The sequence below is a fragment of the Hyperolius riggenbachi genome, chromosome 2, assembly GCF_040937935.1.
Source record: "Hyperolius riggenbachi isolate aHypRig1 chromosome 2, aHypRig1.pri, whole genome shotgun sequence".
NCBI classification, from domain to species: domain Eukaryota; kingdom Metazoa; phylum Chordata; class Amphibia; order Anura; family Hyperoliidae; genus Hyperolius; species Hyperolius riggenbachi.
In genome coordinates this window covers 110003932-110026564 of record NC_090647.1, presented here as the reverse complement: position 1 = coordinate 110026564, position 22633 = coordinate 110003932, and the positions used below count along the sequence as shown (strand labels likewise).

The window sequence follows — 22633 nt, the reverse complement described above, 5'->3', positions numbered from 1 at the left end:
CAAGGATTGAACTTCATCCCAATTAGTAGCTGATACCCCCTTTCCCATTAGAAATCTTTGCATTTTCACAAACGGATCATCGGGGGCTGTGTATGGCTGATATTGTGGTGAAACCCCTCCCACAGTGTGATGTCAGAACCATGGTGCTGACATCACACTTTGGAAGCTTTGTTGCATTGTGAGAAATAACAGCTGTATCCAACTGCCAAAAAAGAAAACAGCAGCTACTTCCACTGACATCACCTGCCAGCAGTAAAAATGTTGCCATGTGATAAATGTCAGAATATAAGTCCAAGGAGAGGAAAGATTTTACAAGGGGCAAACACTAAATCATTTATACATAATTATTGGAAAAATTAAGAGTTTTTGTTCATTACTTACTCTGAAGTCTCTAAAAAAAACTTCTTTTTATTTCATAAATCTGTTTAATACCTTAGCCCTAACTAAACCGCTGCATCCCCGCCACCGTAAACTATTTAAACCACCCCCCCCTCCCTCTCCCCTGCAAAATCCACGACTTTCTTGGCCGTAAATTTTGCTGCCCTATACGCTTCCGTATGAGGCAGGGCTATGAGCTGCAGCCCTGCGCCTCACGCGTCTATCAGCGGCGGATCTCTGCTTCTCCCCCGCCCTTCTCAGTGATGGAAGACTGAGGGTCGGTGGAGAGGCAGCGATCCGCCGCTGACAGATGTGTGTGAGGCAGGGCTGCAGCTCATAGCTCTGCCTCACACGGAGGCGCTCCCCGTAGTGTGCCCTGGGGAGTTTCAGGGGATTTAGATTAGTTTATAGCAGAAGGGATGTGGAGATCAGATCAGTGAAGTAAAAAGACGTTTTTGTAGAGACTTCAGTCTCTTTAACCTCCTCCCGGCCACTGATTGGCGCCGGGATGGTGGCAGCCCCAGGACAGCGTAATGCCAATTGGTGTCAAGTCCCGGGGCGGGGTTTTGCAGGAGTTTGCGTCATCAGTCTCCCAGTGGCGATTGCTGCTCGAAGACTTAGACGGCGAAACTGCCATTGTACAGCGTTGCGATTTGTGAGTTCAGGCCCGCTTTAATGCATTCTACTATATGTCCTCACAGTTATGTTATTTATATAGTGCCGACATATTACACAGCGCTGTACAGCGTATATTGTCCTGACCCTCAGAGGGGGTCACACTCTAGTCCCTACAGTTCCACTTTAACCACCTAAGTGGTATGGACGAGCTCAGCTCGTCCATTACCGCCAGAGGGTGCCGCTCAGGCCTTGCTGGGCCGATTTTGTTCAAATAAAAAGCATCACACGCAGCCGGCACTTTGCTAGCCGCGTGTGCTGCCTGATCGCCGCCGCTAGCAGCGGCGAAAGAGGGTCCCCTCAGCCGCCCGAGCCCTGCGCAGCCGGAACAAATAGTTCCGGCCAGCGCTAAGGTCTGGATCGGAGGCGGCTGACGTCAGGACGTCGGCTGACGTCCATGACGTCACTCCGCTCGTCGCCATGGCGACGAGGAAAGCCAAACAAGGAAGGCTGCTCATTGCAGCCTTCCTTGTTACTTATGCTTGCCGGAGGCGATCGGAAGAACGCCTCCGGAGCGCCCTCCAGTGGGCTTTCATGCAGCCAACTTTCAGTTGGCTGCATGAAATAGTTTTTTTTTTTTTTTTATTAAAAAAAAAAAACCTCCCGCAGCCGCCCTGGCGATCTCAATAGAACGCCAGGGTGGTTAGTAGAAGTTGCTTGTTTCAGAGTGCACTGTTGATGGCAATTGCAGAGTATCATTGTGTCTCCACTAATGGGTTTTTTTTGTTTTGTTTTTTTTTTTTTGCTTTGGACAGCTCTAGCCTTCACCTCTCCCGTGACCCTAATAAATATTCTTTTAACACCAGCCTCATTGTGTATATCCACATTCAGCAAGATTAAAATAACAATCTTTACCAAATCACCTTGGTGTATTTCAAGTACGTTAACAAGCTGTATCTCACTACTCTTGAGCCCCCTTTTCTCCCCACCAACAGAGCTCTCTGTTGGTGGGGTCTGGTCCATGTTTGTTTGTTTTTTTAATTTTTTTACAAATATTTATATTTTTATTATTTTTATGAACCATTTCAGCCCGCAGGGATTTTTCGCCTTATGCATCGGAGCAATTTTCACCTCCCATTCATTCGCTAATAACTATCATTACTTATCACAATTTATTGATCTTTATCTTTTTTTCCACCACTAATTAGGCTTTCTGTGGGGGGTACATTTTGCCAAGAGCCACTTTTCCGTAAATGCATTTTAACAGGATTAATAAGAAAAAAATGGAAAAAAATCATTATTTCTCAGTTTTCGGCCATTATAGCTTTAAAATAATCCATGCTACCATAATTAAAACCTATGTATTTTATTTGCCCGTATGCCTCGGTTATTATACCATTTAAAGGGAACCAGAGAGGAACTTTAATAAAAAAAAAAAAATAGAACAAGCTTTTATACATACCTGGGGCTTCTTCCAGCCCCATAAGCCTGGATCGCTCCCACGCCGCCATCCTCCGCTTCCTGTATCGGCGGTACCGGGTCCCGTCACTTCCGGCGGACGCGGCCAATTGTCCGCATCACAGGGGCTCCCTCCGTATCCGTATGCATGAGGCTGCGCAGTAGGCAGCCTCATGCGTACGTATATGGAGGGAGCCCCGTGTGATGCGGACAATTGGCCGTGTCTACCGGCCGACTCGCGGCAATCACGGGACCCGGTACCGGCGGATCCAGGAAGCGGAGGACGGCGGCATGGGAGCGATCCGTGCGTATGGGACTGGAGGAAGCCCCAGGTATGTATAAAAGCTTCCCCCCCCCAACCTCTCTGGTTCCCTTTAAATTTTGTTCCTATCACAATGCATGGTGCCAATATTTTATTTGGAAATAAAGGTGCATGGTTTCCATTTTGCGCCCATCTCTATTTACAAGCTTATAATTTAAAAAATGTTTGTACTATACCCCCTTCAAAAGCATATTTAAAAAGTTCAGACCCTTAGGTAACTATTTGTCTTTTTTTTTTTTTTTTTTTTATTGTAATTTTTTTTTTTTCATTAAACAATTTATTTGGGGAATATTTTGTTGTGGGACATAAACAGTTAATTTTTAATGTTGCCATGTGTGTAAATTGGAATGTAAAAATGTGTAGCTGTAGTTTTACTATTTGGCCACGAGATGGCCACCTTCATTTTTGTTTACCCTCCTTGTACTTCTCGCTAAGCGGAAGTACAAGGGGGATGCGGAAATCTGTCCGGGCAGAAGAACTGAAGCCTCACAGGTGAGCGGTTCAGTTTTTCTGCGGGGGAGAGGGATCGGTGATCGGGAACCATGTTCCCTTTCACTGATCCCAGGGCTACCGGGGGACACAACGCGGACACGGGGGCGCGCGCGCCCAAGCGTGGGAGCGCTGCGGGCGGCGGAAATGTTTTAATATGCCTATTTGTTTGTATTTTTTTCCCTCCCCGCAGCTGGCAAGTCACGGCGATCGGCTGTCATAGGCTTCAGCCTATGAGAGCCAATCGCTCCATAGTGCCCCAGGGGGACAGCCGTGTCAAACGACTGTCTCCAGTACAGCGCTGCTCCAACTGGCCTACGCAGTAGTACTGTGCAGGCACAGAACATTCCGGCCACGGGAACACATGCGTGGCCGGGCTGCGCATGCACAGTATGCCCCAGACCAGAGGACATTCTGGGGTGATTTGCGGAGGATCCAGACAGTGACTGACAAGTGGGGCTGGAGGAAGCCCCAGCTATGTATAAACTTTTTTGTTTTTGTTTATTTGACTCCATCTCAGGTTTACTTTAACCACTTTGTCCACAGGTCAGTAGATATACGTCCTCTGGGACTTCATCTAAGCCACAGGTCAGTAGATATACGTCTTGTAGCAGAAGCAGTGCTGTGCAGGATTGGGCTTGCTCCTGTGCACATTTCTGGCACTATCTGATGCAGCACTAATTGGTGAATGGGAATATAAGTTTCCTGAGCTAATGAGATTGATTTTTACTATGAAAAATACTTGTATTTTCTCATTTCATAGTGAAAAACACACTCTGTAGCATTATTTCAGAATCAAATATCTTCACCATAAATTGTGACAGGAACATAATCTAAGTTTTGTGATAAGCAGTAAGAATTGCCAAACAAAATGTGTGTTTTTAATCTACAGTAGCACTTTTTATTTTTAAACTGGAATTGGTAAAACTGAAAAATACATTTTTTTTTTATTTTTTTCTTTGTTTTCCCATTAAAATTCATAGAAAACAAAATAGTTTGAGGGAAAAAATGGCATACAATGAAAGCCTAGTTTGTCTTGAAAAAAACAATATATATTTCATTTCTGTGTCATAAGTAGGGATAAAGTTATTTCTGATTAAATAGGGACATAGCTAAACTGTCAAAACTGCTCTGGTCAATAAGTACAAAACAAGGTCTGGATGCGAAGTGGTTAAGTATGTCCACCAGGAGGATTGAACCCTTCCACACACTGCACATCAATAGATTCCAACATGAAATCTATTGAACCGCACTGTGCAATGCACTGCATCAAATGGGCTTCTGATCTGCTGCCTCGATCGATTGAGATTTTCCATCCAATCAAATTTTGACAAAACTCAATCGAAATGACAATCGCTGTGGCATGTTGTGCTTTAGATTCCTGGTAGATTTAATAAGAGTGCTTGAATCTGTCTGGATTCAATGGGAAAAATCAATGCATTTATGGCCTGCTTTACACTATTTTATTCACTTCTCAAACTGATTGCTTTTATAATTTACCAGTTGTGGGAATAGTCGGGCTATAAGAGTACAATTGTCTTTTTCAATGTTAACACTTTTTTTTCTTCATCTTTTTATAGGATTCACAGCCTTCCCCTTTGGCTTTGTTGGCTGCTACATGTAGTAGAATTGAGCCACCCGAAAATGGAAATGGTGCAGGCCAGCAACAAGGTGCACAAGAACTCGATCTGAGTACAGCTCAAATTACCCAGACAGCCAATGGTTGGCAGATCATATCTACTGCCTCCCCTACAAACAAGGACCAAGCCGGTAGTGATGCTTCAACTAAGAACCGTCCAATAGCCCCGGGGCAATTTGTTGTCGCAGCTTCTCCAAATATGCAAAATCAGCAGGTGCTGGCAAGTCTTCAAGGGATGATGCCTAACATTCAGTACCAAGTTATACCCCAGTTTCAAACAGTGGATGGGCAGCAGCTGCAATTTACTACTGCCCCTGCTCAGGTGAATGTCCAGCAAGATGCTTCTGGACAACTGCAAATTATCCCAGCAACCAACCAACAGATTATTACCACTAATCGAGCTGGTGCAGGAAACATACTTGCTGCTATGCCTAACCTCCTTCAGCAAGCAGTCCCTATTCAGGGAATGAATCTAGGCAATAATATGCTGTCTGGGCAGACCCAGTACTTGACCAATGTCCCCCTGTCTCTTAATGGCAATATCACAATTCTGCCTGTTAATGCAACTTCTCTTACCCCTACTTCTCAGGCTGTGACTCTGACTAGTGGATCTCAGGACAACTCTCAACCTGTTACTTCAGTGGCCATCAGTTCAGCACAGCTGGCAACTTCTCAAGCCAATACCTTTTTCACAAATGCGAACAACCTTACTACCAGCACAACTGCCAGCGGTCTCAGTCTGTTGAATTGCACTAGTGGCACTACAACCCCTGGGACCAATGTCCAAGTTCAGGCCTCTCAGAGATCTAGTGGACAGTTGAATTTGGTCACCGACGCTTCAGGCAACCTTCAGCAGGGTCAGCAAAAGGAGAACGACCAAACACAACAGCAGCAACAAATTCTTATTCAGCCTCAGCTTGTTCAAAGTGGTCAGACTATTCAGACTATACAAGCTGCTCAGCTCTCTGGGCAAGCATTTAGCACACAAGCTATCTCCCAAGATGCCTTACAGAATCTTCAGATTCAAACTCTGCCAAACACTGGCCCGATCATTATCCGTACACCTACTGTAGGACCTAATGGGCAGGTCACATGGCAAACAATCCAGCTTCAAAATCTGCAGGTTCAAAATCCTCAAGCTCAGACAATCACTCTTGCCCCTATGCAGGGGGTATCTTTGGGGCAGTCAGGAGGGACTGCTACCTCCATGCCTGGCACAGTAACTCTCAATGCTGCACAGCTTTCATCAATGCCTGGTCTCCAGACTATTAACCTGGGTGCTTTAGGAGCATCTGGTATACAGGTGCACCAGCTTCAAGGGGTGCCTCTAACAATAACTAATGCAACTGGTAAGTTTGATCATGATATGTTTACTTCTGTGTCTTTATAAAAGACAATATAGTTTGTTTTTCCTCTAGAGCAGTGGTTCCCAACTCATGTGCCCCGACACATGTGTCGCGGCAGCTTTGGGCATGTGTCGCAGTGTCAGCTCTCTGTCTAGCTCCGCGCTGCTCTGTTGCCCCGCTCTGCCGCCCACTTTCGTTCCGTCCCATTGTTGTTAAAAGAGGACTACAAGAAAATGGCCACTGTCATCCATATTAGTGGACAACGACGGCTATTTTCTTGTAGTCCTGCTTTATCTACCATGGGACGGAACGAAAGGGGAGGCAGAGCGGGGCAACAGAGCAGCGTGGAAGATAGTGTCCCGGTTGAGGAGGAGAAGCGGATGGAGAGGCACAGTGCAGCAAGGACGGTGAGTGAGGCACTTTCATGCATCTCTCTGCACAAATTTAGCAGCTCCCATTCCAGCAGCAACCCCTGGCTGTGAGAGAAGCAACCCCTGTGCCAGCAGCAACCACCACTATAATAATAGCAGCAGCCCCTGTTCCAGCAGCCACCATGCACCAGCAGCCCCCACTATGCCAGCAGCAGCAAAAGCCACGTGCCAGCAGCCCCCACTATGCCAGCAATAAAAGCCACTCGCCAGCAGCCCCCACTATGCCAGCAGCAGCAAAAGCCACTCGCCAGCAGCCCCCACTATGCCACCAGCAGAAAAAGCCACTCGCCAGCAGCCCCCACTATGCCACCAGCAGCAAAATCCACCAACCAGCAGCCCCCACTATGCCACCAGCAGCAAAAGCCACTCGCCAGCAGCCCCCACTATGCCAGCAGCAGCAAAAGCCACTCGCCAGCAGCCCCCACTATGCCAGCAGCAGCAAAAGCCACTCGCCAGCAGCCCCCACTATGCCAGCAGCAGCAAAAGCCACTCGCCAGCAGCCCCCACTATGCCACCAGCAGAAAAAGCCACTCGCCAGCAGCCCCCACTATGCCACCAGCAGCAAAAGCCACCAACCAGCAGCCCCCACTATGCCACCAGCAGCAAAAGCCACTCGCCAGCAGCCCCCACTATGCCACCAGCAGCAAAAGCCACTCGCCAGCAGCCCCCACTATGCCAGCAGCAGCAAAAGCCACTCGCCAGCAGCCCCCACTATGCCAGCAGCAGCAAAAGCCACTCGCCAGCAGCCCCCACTATGCCAGCAGCAGCAAAAGCCACTCGCCAGCAGCCCCCACTATGCCACCAACCAGCAGCCCCCACTACGCCAGCAGCAAAAGCCACTCGCCAGCAGCCCCCACTATGCCAGCAATAAAAGCCACTCGCCAGCAGCAGCAGCAAAAGCCACTCGCCAGCAGCCCCCACTATGCCACCAGCAGCAAAAGCCACCAACCAGCAGCCCCCACTACGCCAGCAGCAAAAGCCACTCGCCAGCAGCCCCCACTATGCCACCAGCAGCAAAAGCCACTCGCCAGCAGCCCCCACTATGCCACCAGCAGTAAAAGCCACCAACCAGCAGCCCCCACTATGCCAGCAGCAAAAGCCACTCGCCAGCAGCCCCCACTATGCCAGCAGCAGCAAAAGCCACCAACCAGCAGCCCCCACTATGCCAGCAATAAAAGCCACTCGCCAGCAGCCCCCACTATGCCACCAGCAGCAAAAGCCACCAACCAGCAGCCCCCACTACGCCAGCAATAAAAGCCACTCGCCAGCAGCCCCCACTATGCCAGCAGCAGCAAAAGCCACTCGCCAGCAGCCCCCTCTATGCCAGCAGCAGCAGAAAAAACGCCACTCGCCAGCAGGCCCCACTATGCCAACAGCAGCAGCAACAAAAGCCACCCACCAGCAGGCCCCACTATGCCAACAGCAGCAGCAACAAAAGCCACCCACCAGCAGCCCCACTATGCCAGCAGCAAAAGCCACTCACCAGCAGCCCCACTATGTCAGCAGCAGTAATGGCCACTCACCAGCAGCCCCACTATGTCAGCAGCAGTAATGGCCACTCACCAGCAGCTGCCATTATGCCAACAGCAGAAACTGCCACTCACCAGCAGCCGCCACTATGCCAGCAGAGGTAATGGCCACTCACCAGCAACCGCTATTGTACGTGTCACCGAGATCTGAACGTTTGGTTTGATGTGTCACGACTCCAAAAAGGTTGGGAACCACTGCTCTAGAGCATGTTTTTAAAGTGTACACGAAGAGACATGGGATAAACATGTGTGCCAAACATATTAATAACCAGGCTGTTTTACTTGTTTTATTTTGCTACCTGAAACAGAGAATTTCTAGGCATGGAAGTGGCAGCTTGTCTCGTCGGTACCTTGTTGGAAAGTATAGTAAACATCATTGATAAGTAAATATCAGCCACAGAAGTTTTCCTGGCAGAATACAACTTCTGAGAGCAGGGAGAGATAAAATACATGAACTATTTACCTTTTCCTAACTCTGGGACACTTATTAGGCTGCCACTGAGCAGTGGCAGCAAAACATTCAATCTAGTTTGTAAATGTTTAAAGTGTACCTTAAGTGTCCCAAAAAAAAATGAGTTTTACTCACCTGGGGCTTACCTCAGCCCCCTGCAGCTGATCGGTGCCCACGACGAGTCGCTCTGATGCTCCGGGTCCCGCTGGCGGCCACTTCCGGTTTCGCCGTCAGGACCCATCAGGCTGGGGAACGCGGCTGATACTACGCGTTCCCAGCCAAAATAGCACCCCTATGCGGACATATGTCCGCATAGGCACCCGTATGCGGACATATGGCCGCATAGGGGTGCTATTTTGGCTGGGAACGCGTAGTATCAGCCGCGTTCCCCAGCCTGACGGGTCCTGACGGCGAAACCGGAAGTGGCCGCCAGCGGGACCCGGAGCATCAGAGCGACTCGTCGTGGGCACCGATCAGCTGCAGGGGGCTGAGGTAAGCCCCAGGTGAGTAAAACTCATTTTTTTTGGGACACTTAAGGTTCACTTTAAATATAAAACCATGAGATATCTAAAATGGTCATTTTTTTAGGAGCAGCTTTTTTATTTTTTTTTTTTTTTTTCTCCACCTCGGGTTCACTTTACAGGGAACCTAAACTGAGAAGGATATGGATTTTTCTTTTTAAAGAGACTCTAACAAAATTTTGATCCTTATTTCTTCTATCCTATAAGTTCCTATGCCTGTTCTAATGTGGTCTGTCTTACTGCAGCCTTTTCTAGTTGCACTGTCTCTGTAATAAATCTTATCTCCTTTCATCTGTCGGGCTGAGGCTGGAATGAGTGGAATGTGCAGCACTGCTTGTCATTGGCAGAAGCTTTACACACCCTCTTCAAGCTCTGCATGAGTCACACAGTAAGTTGTTCTCAGCTTATCGTACTCTGGTTAGAAGCCATGTCATTTGTTTGTAAACACTGCCTAAAACTAGTTTAATTAATTACAAGCCAGGATTGCAGCAGGGAGTGGCAGAAACAGCACAGAGGGGCCCAGGAGAACATACTGGTACTAAAGAGAATGGTATGCTTTTTTATTGTAAGAATTTTAGAGTACAGATTCTCTTTAAAATAATACAAGTTGCCTGGCTCTCCTGCTGATCCTGTGTCTCTAATACTTTCAGCCACAGCCCCTGAACAAGCAAGCAGATCAGGTGCTCTGACTGAAGTCAGACTGGATTACCTGCATGCTTGTTTTAGGTCTGTGATTCACACACTGCAACCACAAAGATCAGCAAGACTGTTAGGCAACTGGTATTGTTTAAAAGGAAACATCCATATCCCTCTCAGTTTAAGTTCCCTTTAAGGGCATGTATGTGAATTGGATGGACAGAATTTGTGTTTCCTGTCTGTTGCTGTTGGTAAAGATCTGACATGCCAGATACTTGTGCGACCTCTGGGGACATCTGTGCACGCTAGGTGCTCGGCCAAAACGTAGGTTAAATTGCTCCTGTGTGAATGTTTGCTTGATTTAACATCATCTGCTGAATCCGTGCCATGAGCCTTTACTGGCAGGATGCTGTAAGTAGTTGCTGGCGGCAAATAGTCAGCATTCATCCAATACTGTAAGCAATCGTATCTTCCAGATTGTAAGCAGTTTGGTAGGTAGTAGCAATAGCCTTCCTGTTTCATTTGATATTTCAGTCAACTAAGGGCCCTAGCTTTTAATCAATGTATGTTCAACAAAATGTTTTATAGACTGTCTAATCAGTTAATAATGTTGTATGCCTAGCTTAAGAGTCTTCACAGCATGCCTGGAAAATATACACTGGGCATGTAGGGCCCATTTTTACTTGGACTGAATCAGATCCGAACCTGCAGCATTTCCCCGCAGGCAAGTTGGATAGGGAAACACTTCGTAGTCGGGCAATGGCTGCCAACCCAATTGCTTTGCAGTGCGATTCTGGGTGGAATGCAGCAGGTTCCCGCAGCACGCACCCGAATCACTATAGTCGTACAGGACACGGCTAAGGGATTCGGCTTCGCAGCCGCACGTGTGCTGTGAACCGGAAACTGACGCGGCACCTCACTGGAAATGGGTCCTTTTAGTAATGGCTTTACACATTTTTTATGATCTTGGCAGGTGAATAATGATTCTTGGATCCGGTAGGAATAATGTAATTTTTCCGGTGTCCCTGATTTTCATGTACTGTCTAATGCTAGGTACACACAATGCACTTTTCTGACAGCTTTACCGTCAGATCTATTATTTCCAACACGTCCGATCGGATTTCAGATCAATTTTCAGTTCACTTCTATAGTAAATCGACCAGAAATCAGATTGGACCTATTGGAAATAGACAATATGACAGTAAAGGGGCCCATACACTGGTCAACTTCAGCCTTCGATCGATTGATCAAATCGATTTGCGGCCGATATTGATCTATCTGACAGGATGGAAAATCTAGGTTGATCTGCTGCTGGCAGTAGATGGATGGCCCATAGAGTTGCATTGGATCGCTTTTCAACAGATTTTATTCTGAAATCTATTGGAAATCTGTTCCTAGTGTGTGGCACACATCAGATTCCTGTCAGATTCGATTTGACAGGCATCTGATAGAAATCTATCTAATGGTTGATAGCAAGGAAATGAACAGCGCTACTTAAAAACAGGCAAGTGCCTACCTTCAAAAGAGTGCAAGCCCCACTTGTGGAGTCGAATACACACCGAGCATACACATGACCTGTCTACCACTGGAGGAGGATGTTAGTTTCCTGTAACAGCTTGCATGCAACCTATTAAGTACTCGTCCCTCCCACTGCGAAGAGGTCGATCCTCCACGGGAGGGGCCTAACACTAACTAAATCCTAACCTATGTATATGCATAGCCTGGGTGCGGCTAATCAAATAAAATCGAAAATTGCGAAAAGGTGGATCAGCGCAACACCAGGCCGCCTCCGAATGGCCTCCAATCAGAGGTGCGCTGAGCCCCCCCAGAAACTACAAACGCACCTTGAACCCAAACAGAAGCTCTGCATATACACTAAAAGCATGGCTGTTAAAGGACTTACGAGGCCAGATTTGCAAAAAAAACATAAAAAAAGTTAGATACCTGTGCGTGTTTGCAAGGCACGGAGGACGCCGTCCGCACCCTCCGTGCCGTTCCGCCTGGTCCCCGCTGCTTAATATGCCCCCGAACGGTCCCCGACCGCGCGGCCCGGGTCGTGCTCCCCAGCCTGTACCAAGATGGCCGCCGGAGCTGGCCGCGGCTGCGCAGTCCGCATAGCCGCGAGTGCGGCTGCGCAGCTCTAAGGCCAACCCCCCGATCCACGTAACAGTAGCGTGGATCGGGGAGTTGGCCTTAGAGCTGCGCAGCCGCACTCGCGGCTATGCGGACTGCGCAGCCGCGGCCAGCACCGGCCGCCATCTTTGTGAAGGCTAGAGAGCCCGGGCCGTGCGGTCGGGGGTCGTTCGGGGGCATATTAAGCAGCGGGGACCAGGCGGAACGGCACGGAGGGCGCGGACGGCGTCCTCCGTGCCTTGCAAACACGCACAGGTATCTAACTTTTTTTATGTATTTTTTACAAATCTGGCCTCGTAAGTCCTTTAAGTGGAAGCAGTTGACCAAAAACGAAATAAATTTAGTACATAGCAAGGAAATGAACAGCGCTACTTAAAAACAGGCAAGTGCCTACCTGCAAAAGAGTGCAAGCCCCACTTGTGGAGTCGACTACACACCGAGCATACACATGACCTGTCTACCACTGGAGGAGGATGTTAGTTTCGTTTTTGGTCAGCTGCTCCCACTTAACAGCCATGCTTTTGGTGTATATGCAGAGCATCTGTTTGGGTTCAAGGTGCGTTTGTAGTTTCTGGGGGGGGGGGGGGGGCTCAGCGCACCTCTGATTGGAGGCCATTCGGAGGCGGCCTGGTGTTGCGCTGATCCACCTTTTGCGCAATTTTCAATTTTCGATTTTATTTGATTAGCCGCACCCAGGCTATGCATATACATAGGTTAGGATTTAGTTAGTGTTAGGCCCCTCCCATGGAGGATTGACTTCTTCGCAGTGGGAGGGACGAGTACTTAATAGGTTGCATGCAAGCTGTTACAGGAAACTAACATCCTCCTCCAGTGGTAGACAGGTCATGTGTATGCTCGGTGTGTATTCGACTCCACAAGTGGGGCTTGCACTCTTTTGCAGGTAGGCACTTGCCTGTTTTTAAGTAGCGCTGTTCATTTCCTTGCTATGTACTAATTTATTTAGTTTTTGGTCAACTGCTCCCACTTAACAGCCATGCTTTTGGTGTATATGCAGAGCTTCTGTTTGGGTTCAAGGTGCGTTTGTAGTTTCTGGGGGGCTCAGCGCACCTCTGATTGGAGGCCATTCGGAGGCGGCCTGGTGTTGCGCTGATCCACCTTTTGCACAAATATCTAATGGTTAAACCTGCTGAAAACCTATAAGTGTATGGCCACCTTAAATCTGTCAGAAAATTGCATTGTCTGTTCCAAAAATTAGGCTCCATGTCTGAGTCTACAGAGATAAATTCAGTTGCTTAATAGGTTTGCTAATGTCATGCATATGAATAGGTGAATAGGTACCGGATACTGTACTTATACTGCACAGCTCACAGACTTTTTTTTTTTTTTTTTTCTTGTTTACCTGTTTTATTTTTATGATGAAAGTGTTGTTGAAGCAGCAGCACAGGTTCTTCTGGTTTCCGTATATTCTATGACTCTCCTGTGTAATATTTGCCTCTTAGAGCTTACAGTTCCAGCATAGGGTCTACAGATCTATTTCAGTTCTTGTGAAACAGTCAGCAAATTGTACATTACCTGCATAAATCTGGTGGTTTACAGGAACTGGTGTCGTTACAGTACATGAGTTACTTATATTCTAGTTAACTAGAATTCTAGTACACTAGCACTTGATACTACTGCACAGCATATGGCTAGAGAGTTCAGTTATTGACAGGCCACCTTTTCCTTATAGCTGATGTTTTTCCCTTATTTAAAGTGTACCAGAGCCGAAACAAGTAGTAAAAAAAAAAAAAAAAAAAAAAAAAACCACATACATACCTGGGGCTTCCTCCAGCCCCCTTATGACCTGATCGCTTCCTCAGCGCTGTCCTCCGCCTCCTGGATCTTCGGTATGGGGTCCTGGTATCTTCGGCAAGTCTGCTCATGTGCAGTGCGGCTGCGCGTGATCCCCATCTCGCTCCCGCGGCCAGGTACTGCGCAAAAAGCTCCCGGGAGTCTGCGCATGCGCAAGATACCGGGCCCCGTACCGAAGATGCAGGAGGCGGAAGACGTTTGTCTCTGGTGTCCTTTTTAAGGGGGAAAAAAAGATCAGAACCTGGAAACTACAGACCTTTAAGCTTAATATCAGTTGTGTGTAAACTGTTTGTAGGTATTCTAAGGCAGGGATCCCCAACCTGTGGTCCGCGGCCCACTGGTAGTCCGCAGGACGTTTCCAGTTGGGCCGCGGGACTGTCCTCTTGTCTGCCCGCCCCGCCCCCTCCGCGGCCGCCGCTCCGTTACCTCTGGCGGCCGCGTGGTCTCTAATATTCTCCCTTCTCTCTCTTCCCACCCAGTGTGTGTCACAACAGCGCGCCCTGCGGCTGCTGTGATAGAGAGGGAGGAAAACAGGAGAGAAAGAGCGGCTTCCTGTAGCGGCGCGCCGTTACTATGGGAACCGCTCTCACCTTCCTGCTTCCTCCCTCTCTATCACAGCAGCCGGGCGCGCTGTTACTCACACGCTGGGAAGAGAGAGAGAGGGGAATAAGAGAGACCGCTGGCCAAGGTAACTGCAGCGGCGGCCGCGGGGGGGGGGGGGGGGGGGGGGGGGCGGGGTGCTGCTATACTGGGGCACTATACTTGCTATACTGAGGCACTATATACTTGCTATACTGGGGCACTATACTAGCTGTACTGGGGCATACTAGCTATACTGGGGCACTATACTAGCTATACTGGGGCACTATACTAGCTATACTGGGGCACTATACTAGCTATACTGGGGCACTATACTAGCTATACTGGGGCATACTAGCTATACTGGGGCATACTAGCTATACTGGGGCATACTAGCTATACTGGGGCATACTAGCTATACTGGGGCATACTAGCTATACTGGGGCATACTAGCTATACGAGGCACTATACTTGCTATACTGGGCACTATACTGGCTATACTGGGGCTTTACTAGCTATACTGGGCACTATACTGGCTGTACTGGGGCTTTACTAGCTATACTGGGGCACTATACTAGCTATACTGAGGCACTATACTAGCTATACTGAGGCACTATACTAGCTATACTGAGGCACTATACTAGCTATACTGAGGCACTATACTAGCTATACTGGGGCATACTAGCTATACTGGGGCATACTAGCTATACTGGGGCATACTAGCTATACTGGGGCATACTAGCTATACTGGGGCATACTAGCTATACTGGGGCATACTAGCTATACTGGGGCATACTAGCTATACTGGGGCATACTAGCTATACTGGGGCATACTAGCTATACTGGAGCATACTAGCTATACTGGGGCATACTAGCTATACTGGGGCACTACCTACCCATACTGGGCACTATACTAGCTACACTGGGCACTCTATTAGCTTTACTGGGCACTATACTAGCTTTACTGGGCACTCTACTAGCTATACTGGGGTAACTGTACTAGCCATACTGGGGCAACCAAACTCCCTATACTGAGGCAACTATGCTAGCTATGACCCCCCCCCCCCCCCCCCCCCCCCCGGTAACCCGCTGTGCACAACACTGTCCACTAGGACGCTACACCCCCCCCCCCCCCCCCCCGCGGGCCCCGGAGAAAAATTTGGTCAGAAAGTGGTCCCCGGGCCGGAAAAGGTTGGGGACCCCTGTTTTAAGGGCCCATTCACACTGCGGTGATTTTTAGGCATTTACCGCCGACCGCTGTATCGCCACCGATTCAGAGCCGAATCACCACCGATAGAGCGAATGGGATTTCTATGTTCTAAAAACAGGAATCGCCATCGTTTAAACATCGTGAAATTATACAGTCAAAAATATGCAAAAAAAACCACGGAAAACTCCCCAGCGCAAAACGCTACTGATTTAGCCAGTGTTTTGCGATCCCCAGTGTAAATGGGCCTCTAAGAGGCGCTATAAAAGTAGTTAAAGCACAGAACAGAATACAGTAATCTCAATACAGCACATCGGTATGGGTCTACTAAAGATGGGTCTCTACTCACCAACATGCTCCACTTTTATGAAATGGTGAATGCACATTTAGGTCTGGCTGACTTTTCCAAAGGGGAATGAATGAGGGTTATGAAGTAAAGCTAGAGATTTGCTCTACATGGAGGTGACTTTGACTTTTGTATTATATTTTAAGATGTCTAATGTGAAATTAAATATGGATTTTGATACATATGTTACATTTATGGCTAACTTCTCCAATTTGTATCTTTACTCAAAGGAGATGGAAGTGGTCATTTGGCTATTCACACTGGAGGTGCTGAAGGGTTGCATGAGGATCATACAGGTATGGAGGAAGGTGAAACCAGTCCAGGCCCACAGCCACAGCCTGGCCGGCGGATGCGCAGAGAAGCTTGCACATGTCCATATTGTAAAGACAGCGAGGGAAGGTATGCATGACAAATTACAGTCCACTCACTGTATCTACAAAAATTTTCTAGCTTAAAGGACAACCGAGGTGACGTATGTACAGTGCCAAGCATACAAATGATTATGCTGTGTTCTCTTTATTTTTTTTTTTATTTTTTTCCCCACTGCCTGAAAGTTATACATCAGGTATGCAAGTGAATGTTTCTGTCCGGGTCGGGACTGGGTCGGACTACAGCGTAATGCTCACTGATAAGTAATAACTACAGCCATAAAACACTTTCCTGTCAGTAAATGGCTTCTTAGAGCAGGAAAGAGATAAAAATGGTCAATAGCTCATAGATATGAGCTCTGGCCTACTTCAGTGCACATGCCACAGAGACAATTAAACAGTAAAAACTTAAAAACTAGATTTACGGTAAATATAAAATAAAACTGGGATATGTAAAAAAAGGAAAAAGGTCATTTTTAGGAGGAGGAAAGATACAATTGTTTATCTCCTCTTTTATTTTCACCTTGGATGTCGTTTTTAAAGCGGATCCGAGATGAAAAACTAACTTGTCTATATATTGCAATTATTTCTATTTCAGTAATTTCTGTGTTGGGTAAGTTTGAAGAAGCAGCTTCAACCCTCCCCCTAGTGCTGGCGTGTCCCCGCAGCAGTGTTGGACTCTACTCCAAACCAAGTCCAACACTGTCTGTCCTCCTCTCTCCGGCGCCTGCTCCCTCTAGCGTACTCTCCGCCACCTGCTCCCTCTAGCGTACAGCATGTGACATACAGGATCCAGTTTGTCACATGACATACAGGAAGTGAAGTGATGCTGTACGCTAGAGGGAGCAGGAGGTGGATTGGACTTGGGGAGGGGACAATTAGTCATGGGGGAGGGGGGCAAACAGAGGCTTCAGAGGTGGGCACATAGAGGGGGGACAAACAGGCACAGATGGGGACACTGGAGGCAAGGGGGGGGGGGCATATAGGAGGCAAGGGGACAGAGATGGCACAGCGTTCTGACTTAAGAACGTATTCTGGTTAAGATCGAACCTACAGTCCCTATCTCGTTTGTTAACTGGGGACTACCTGTATTGGTATAATATTTTATTTTTTTAAGTAAATTTGCAGTCACATACATTTGCCAGCCAGTAGTTTTTCAGAACAAAATATGGAATCCAAACAGGTTTAAAACATTTTTTTTTAAAGGCATGTACATAGCGCATACATGATAATTTTGTATTTGTAAGGATAGACCTATTTCCTGATTGACATGCCCCTCTTACTGACATGCCCCTCTTACTGACATTCCCCTCTTCTGCTATGTGGCAATGACTGGGCAAAGACTGCATTATATGCTAAGGGGGCGGTGCATGACTACTCTTTGACTTTTGGGATGTTCGGCATCCTCTGGTGTAAAAGTGAGAAAAAGATTCTGATGCCTTCTCTCTAAGCAAAGCTTTGGTAATATGTTGGCATATGTTGGCGCTTTATAAATACAATAAATCAATAAATAATTAGTCTTCTTTGTAATTTTATAGACTCCCTTTAAAGCAATCCTGTAAACCACTACATAATGGAAAAGTGCAGGCCAAGCTATATGCAGGCTCCTGCCACTAACATTAGCTTTAGAGAATTGAATAGATTATATTCCTGTTGAGTGAATTTGACAGTGAAACACACACTGTTTCTTTTTTCAGGAGTAGCTCAGATCCAGGAAAGAAGAAGCAGCATATTTGCCACATCCCAGGCTGCGGTAAAGTGTACGGGAAGACTTCCCATTTGCGAGCTCACTTGCGCTGGCACACAGGAGAGAGACCCTTCGTCTGCACCTGGGTGTTCTGCGGCAAGCGCTTTACTCGGAGTGATGAGCTGCAGAGACACAAGCGCACGCACACTGGTAAGTAAATCGATCGGCATTGATTTGCTGAGCACTCCTTATGGTTTGTCACACACTGTCCAGTACAAAGTCCCATACATGGCTCCTAATGCGTGGAAACATCTGACATTGCATAGAATGCTGCATTTCAGTTCTCTGCCCTGTTCGGTGTAATGAACCGGTTTAGCATTACAATGGAGCGCACCATGGTTGGTCATGAATTGTGGTACAAAGGCCACAATGTTAAAGAAGCCATATGCTACACTTTTCATAAGTTCGTAAGTGATAAAGGGGTCCTGAAGTGAGGAAATTCATTTCAGGTTAGATACATACCTAAGTAGAGGGAAGGCTCTGGATACCATAGAGCCCTCCCAGTCCTTGTCACTGCGCTGTGCCCTATTGAAGTTATTTGACCTGTTAGGCCGGGCAGCCTTTGGAAGTACTCATCCATGAGCCCATTAGAGACAAGTGCATCTTTTCTGTGCACACGGGAGGCTGGGCTTTCTTACTGACTGTACAAATTTGCTTCTCTTCGAAAGTATTTAGGGATGCAAGTAGTTTTGAAGGCTGCCTGAGGAGTACCGAACATCCAGCCAATTGCGTAACTCCAACAGGGGATAGTGCAGGAATGGGTCAGACCAAGAAAGATTTTTTTTTTTTTTAAATAGCCATGCACATAACTATACACCAGTGTTAGGCCTGGACCATCTCCTATTGGCCCAGGACCGGATTTACCATAAGGCACTGTGGGCACGTGCCTATAGGCGCCTGATGCTGGAAAGGTGGCTCACTACCCTTCCCGAGTCCCTCCCTCCCTCCTTCCCTAGGCAGAGTCCAGATAAGTGTATATTATAGGTTACTCACTCTGCTCTCTGCATTCCACTGATGAGATCTACCTTCAGCTGTAGGAATATAATTGGGTATAGTCCTTTTATATAGTGGAAAGGGCCAAAAAACACAGTCCTTTTTAGAGGGCAATCCACCTTGCTCACTTGAATCTTTGTTACTTTATGGAAAGGACTCAAAGTTTACAAAAAAGAGGAAATAGAATGCCGTTTTCTGGTACAAAAACTTCTTCATATAAACTTTATTAACACGTATAGCAAACATTTAAAAACAGTATCTTTGGTTCCACATAATCAATCTTCAGCAATATCAAAATACCAATAGCTAAAACTGATGATGGCAATATTCTGGCTTGACTTGATATTTGGCCGTGACACCTGGTAGATGTATGTATTAGAAGTGGCAACGACACATGTTCGTTTCGGGCAATTCTACAGAGCAATTATGCCCTTCATCAGGCCGTAACACACAATTCTGCAAGGCTCAGTTTAGAAGGAAAAAATGCCAAAGATATATAAACAACTGGGCATCTGCACCAACCAGATGCACACCAGGGCTTTCCAAGGGCGTTACACACAGGACACTGCTAGGTTGGAAGACCTATGACCATTGGTATTTTGATATTGCTGAAGATTAATTATGTGGAACCAAAGATACTGTTTTGAAATTTTTGCTATACGTGTTAATAAAGTTTATATGAAGAAGTTTTTGTACCAGAAAACGGCATTCTATTTCCTCTTTTTTGTAAACTTTGATTCCTTTCCATAAAGTAACAGAGATCTACCTTCAGTCAGGGACACCTAGCTACTTAATACTTCTGGCTACCTAATACTAAGGGACCTCTGTAGTTCTGTATGATGGGCAAGGGAGAAGTGACAGCTGGGCCAGCCAGCACACTTGCGGTGCAGTTTGGTGGGGGTTTGTAGGTTCATGGAGGGCACAGTCTAGGGTGCCAGGACTTCTGTGCCTATACGTTCCTGTGATGTAAATCTGGGACTGTAATGGCCAGCAGAAGAGGACAGTTCAGTATCTGTTCTGGGATTTTGCGTTCCTCTGACTGCAACGCAAAACTATCCCAATCGATAACATAATATCCGTTGACATTTTCAGGTTTGGAATTTTTTTTTACATATTTACCATACTATGATGAGATAAAGAAAAAGAAAAAAACAAGTCTGGCAGTATTTTATTCCCTGTGTGACCGCTGTGAGAAAGCTGTGATCTGATTTCCCCAATGCACAGCGACTTGCTATGGTAGTGCGTTGCTATGCGCACTTCTGTGCAATGTCACATCACTATAAGGAATGGAGTTGCTCTCACAGCAGACACCAGCACAGGTGGCTAATTCTTCAAGCTGTCAGGTATTAATCTTTTACTTGTCCACATCTGATTAGCCCTTAGCAAAGTTATTATTTATCATTTGGAGCTCATGTAAATACAATCTGGCAAATTGCATTTTATATCACATCTCCAATATCACAACTCCATCCATAGATCTTTTCACAAAATGATTTGCTTTTCCTCCTTAGTTTTATTTTGACAATGAGTATAGAAAAGAATTGCCCCCTTAAAATATCCTCTTATTTTGTCGCATTCTATACCTACTGTACACACCAATGCTTGGTTACCATCGCCTCAAAGGATTGTTGGTAATTTGATGGCCTGTTTAGGAATGATCATTGTAGACGCTCTACAGTTTCCGATATAGGAATGATCACTGTAGGCTGTACGGTTTCCGGTTTAGGCACACAGCTTGGCAGGAAGTGAATTTGATTGGTCCACTTCAAAGCTGCATACATTTTGCATGCAAGCCAGATTTATTTACATCTCATTGCCCATCTCTTCAAATAAACTGGTAAAACTTGCACATACCTTCTGTATTTGTGAATCGAGTCCTCCATTACACTTGTATTTTAAGGTTGTGTTAAAAGCTACCCCCGGAAGTTATGCTTCTGGTTGCTTGTGGCCCTTACTTCCTGTATGACTAGTTCAAAGTAATAAAGCACAATCCTATGATCCATACTTGGGTCTAATTGATCATATTTCCCTTCCAGTGGTGGTTCACTGTCTTTGTAGTGGGGTCTGTTCATTCTCAGCGTGGGCCATCTCTGTGCTGTGTGAAGTCACTGAGCACTATTGCCAGCGGACAAACTTTTTTTTTTCTTTTTTTTTTTTGTGCGTGTGGCGTCTCGCTTAAACCCTGGGTGCCCAATTCAGGCATGTGGCGCTAAAACAATTGGCGCAGCACTGCGCCAAAATCAGCCGGTTTACTTCTAGTGCCTATGAAAGAACTGCAGAACTAAAGTGGGTTCTAAAACCGGCTTCTGTATTATCTTCAGATGGACACCGCATACAAAAGCGCACTCCTAGTTGCAACTGACTAAGGGCAGATTGTAAGCCGAATATGTGTCAGTTATGTGAATGTCTGAAGATAATAAAGATACCAGTTTTTGTACTCGCCTGAGCTTTGCGGAGCTTCTTCTTTTGTCTTGGGGGTCTGGCTGACTTGATCCAGCACCAGTGAGAACTTTACAGGGGATATTAGCGTTTTCACATTTCCCCATTGTAGTGCCCAACTGCCCTTATTGCCTTTTAGAAGGGGACATGGCCCAGGTTTCCAGTCCCTCACCTTCCGTAGTGCCTCCTGCAATGATGTGACCATTGATAGGAGTAGCTAGTCCCCTAGAGATTACAGGACAGAACTTGGCTGTCTATAAAAGGAGTGCAGGGCACACAGCAAAGAAAACTGGGTATTTAATAAGAATTTTCAAGAAAGTAAAGGTTGAGGGATGATCATTTCTGGACTGTGGAATTGAAGTGCTGTGGATGGTAATTTGTAATAAAATGTCTGTTCTTGCCCCAGGTGAAAAGAAGTTTGTGTGCCCAGAATGTCCAAAGCGATTTATGAGGAGTGACCACCTGTCCAAGCACATCAAGACCCATCAAAATAAGAAAGGCCAGACTGGACCCATAACTATGACGACTGTGCAAATGGATACTGGGGCAGGCTCAGATGGCAGCACCGCCTCCACTCCCACTCCGCAGGCACTCATCACCACCAACATGGTTGCCATGGAGGCAATATCACCCGAGGGCATTGCCCGGCTGGCCAGTAGCGGCATAAACGTCATGCAGGTGGCCGACCTGCAGTCCATAAATCTCAGCGGCAATGGCTTCTGAGAGCCATCGCTCAAGCAGGACTGTAAATAGTGGGGGGGGGGGGATATGTTTGGGTCTGGGGTGGGCTTGAAAGGCATAATGATGGGTCCAAAAGGTTGTATATGAAATGACTCAGATCTATTTTGATATGAATGTTTGTGCCAATGTTCTTTCTCAACCTGGAAGTCTCCCACTGTGTAGCATATTTTTTTCCCCGTCTCTTAATTTTTTGTATTTTTTTTTTTTAACCATGTATCGCCTTTGTCATGGGCTTCCTCTTTGGGAAGCATCAGATTTGTTCAGTGGGAGACTTGCAGCTATTTAAACCTTGACCTAGTTGTGATACATTGGACTGAATGGCTTTATCAGCTGAAAGGCTCCAAGCCAGCTGCCTATAGCCCCAGTCCGTTGGAAAGATGGTTGTACAGAAGTTTGATAGGACTTATCTATTCTTCCTTCCTACCTTTTTTTGTTTTATAATATAAAATATAT

The 22633-nt window shown here is 46.7% G+C and overlaps 1 protein-coding gene across 1 annotated transcript in view; it reads left to right on the top strand.

Annotated features, from left to right (window-relative positions):
- SP1 (Sp1 transcription factor) overlaps positions 1-22189 on the top strand; it is a 30045-nt gene extending 7856 nt beyond the window's left edge. Inside the window, exons 3-6 of the mRNA XM_068265095.1 lie at positions 4843-6250; positions 16123-16291; positions 17958-18157; positions 21846-22189. Of these exons, the coding sequence (XP_068121196.1) occupies positions 4843-6250; positions 16123-16291; positions 17958-18157; positions 21846-22162 (2094 nt within the window). The 3' untranslated portion in view covers positions 22163-22189. The remainder of the gene's footprint in view (positions 1-4842; positions 6251-16122; positions 16292-17957; positions 18158-21845) is intronic.
- Positions 22190-22633: the final 444 nt, after the last annotated feature.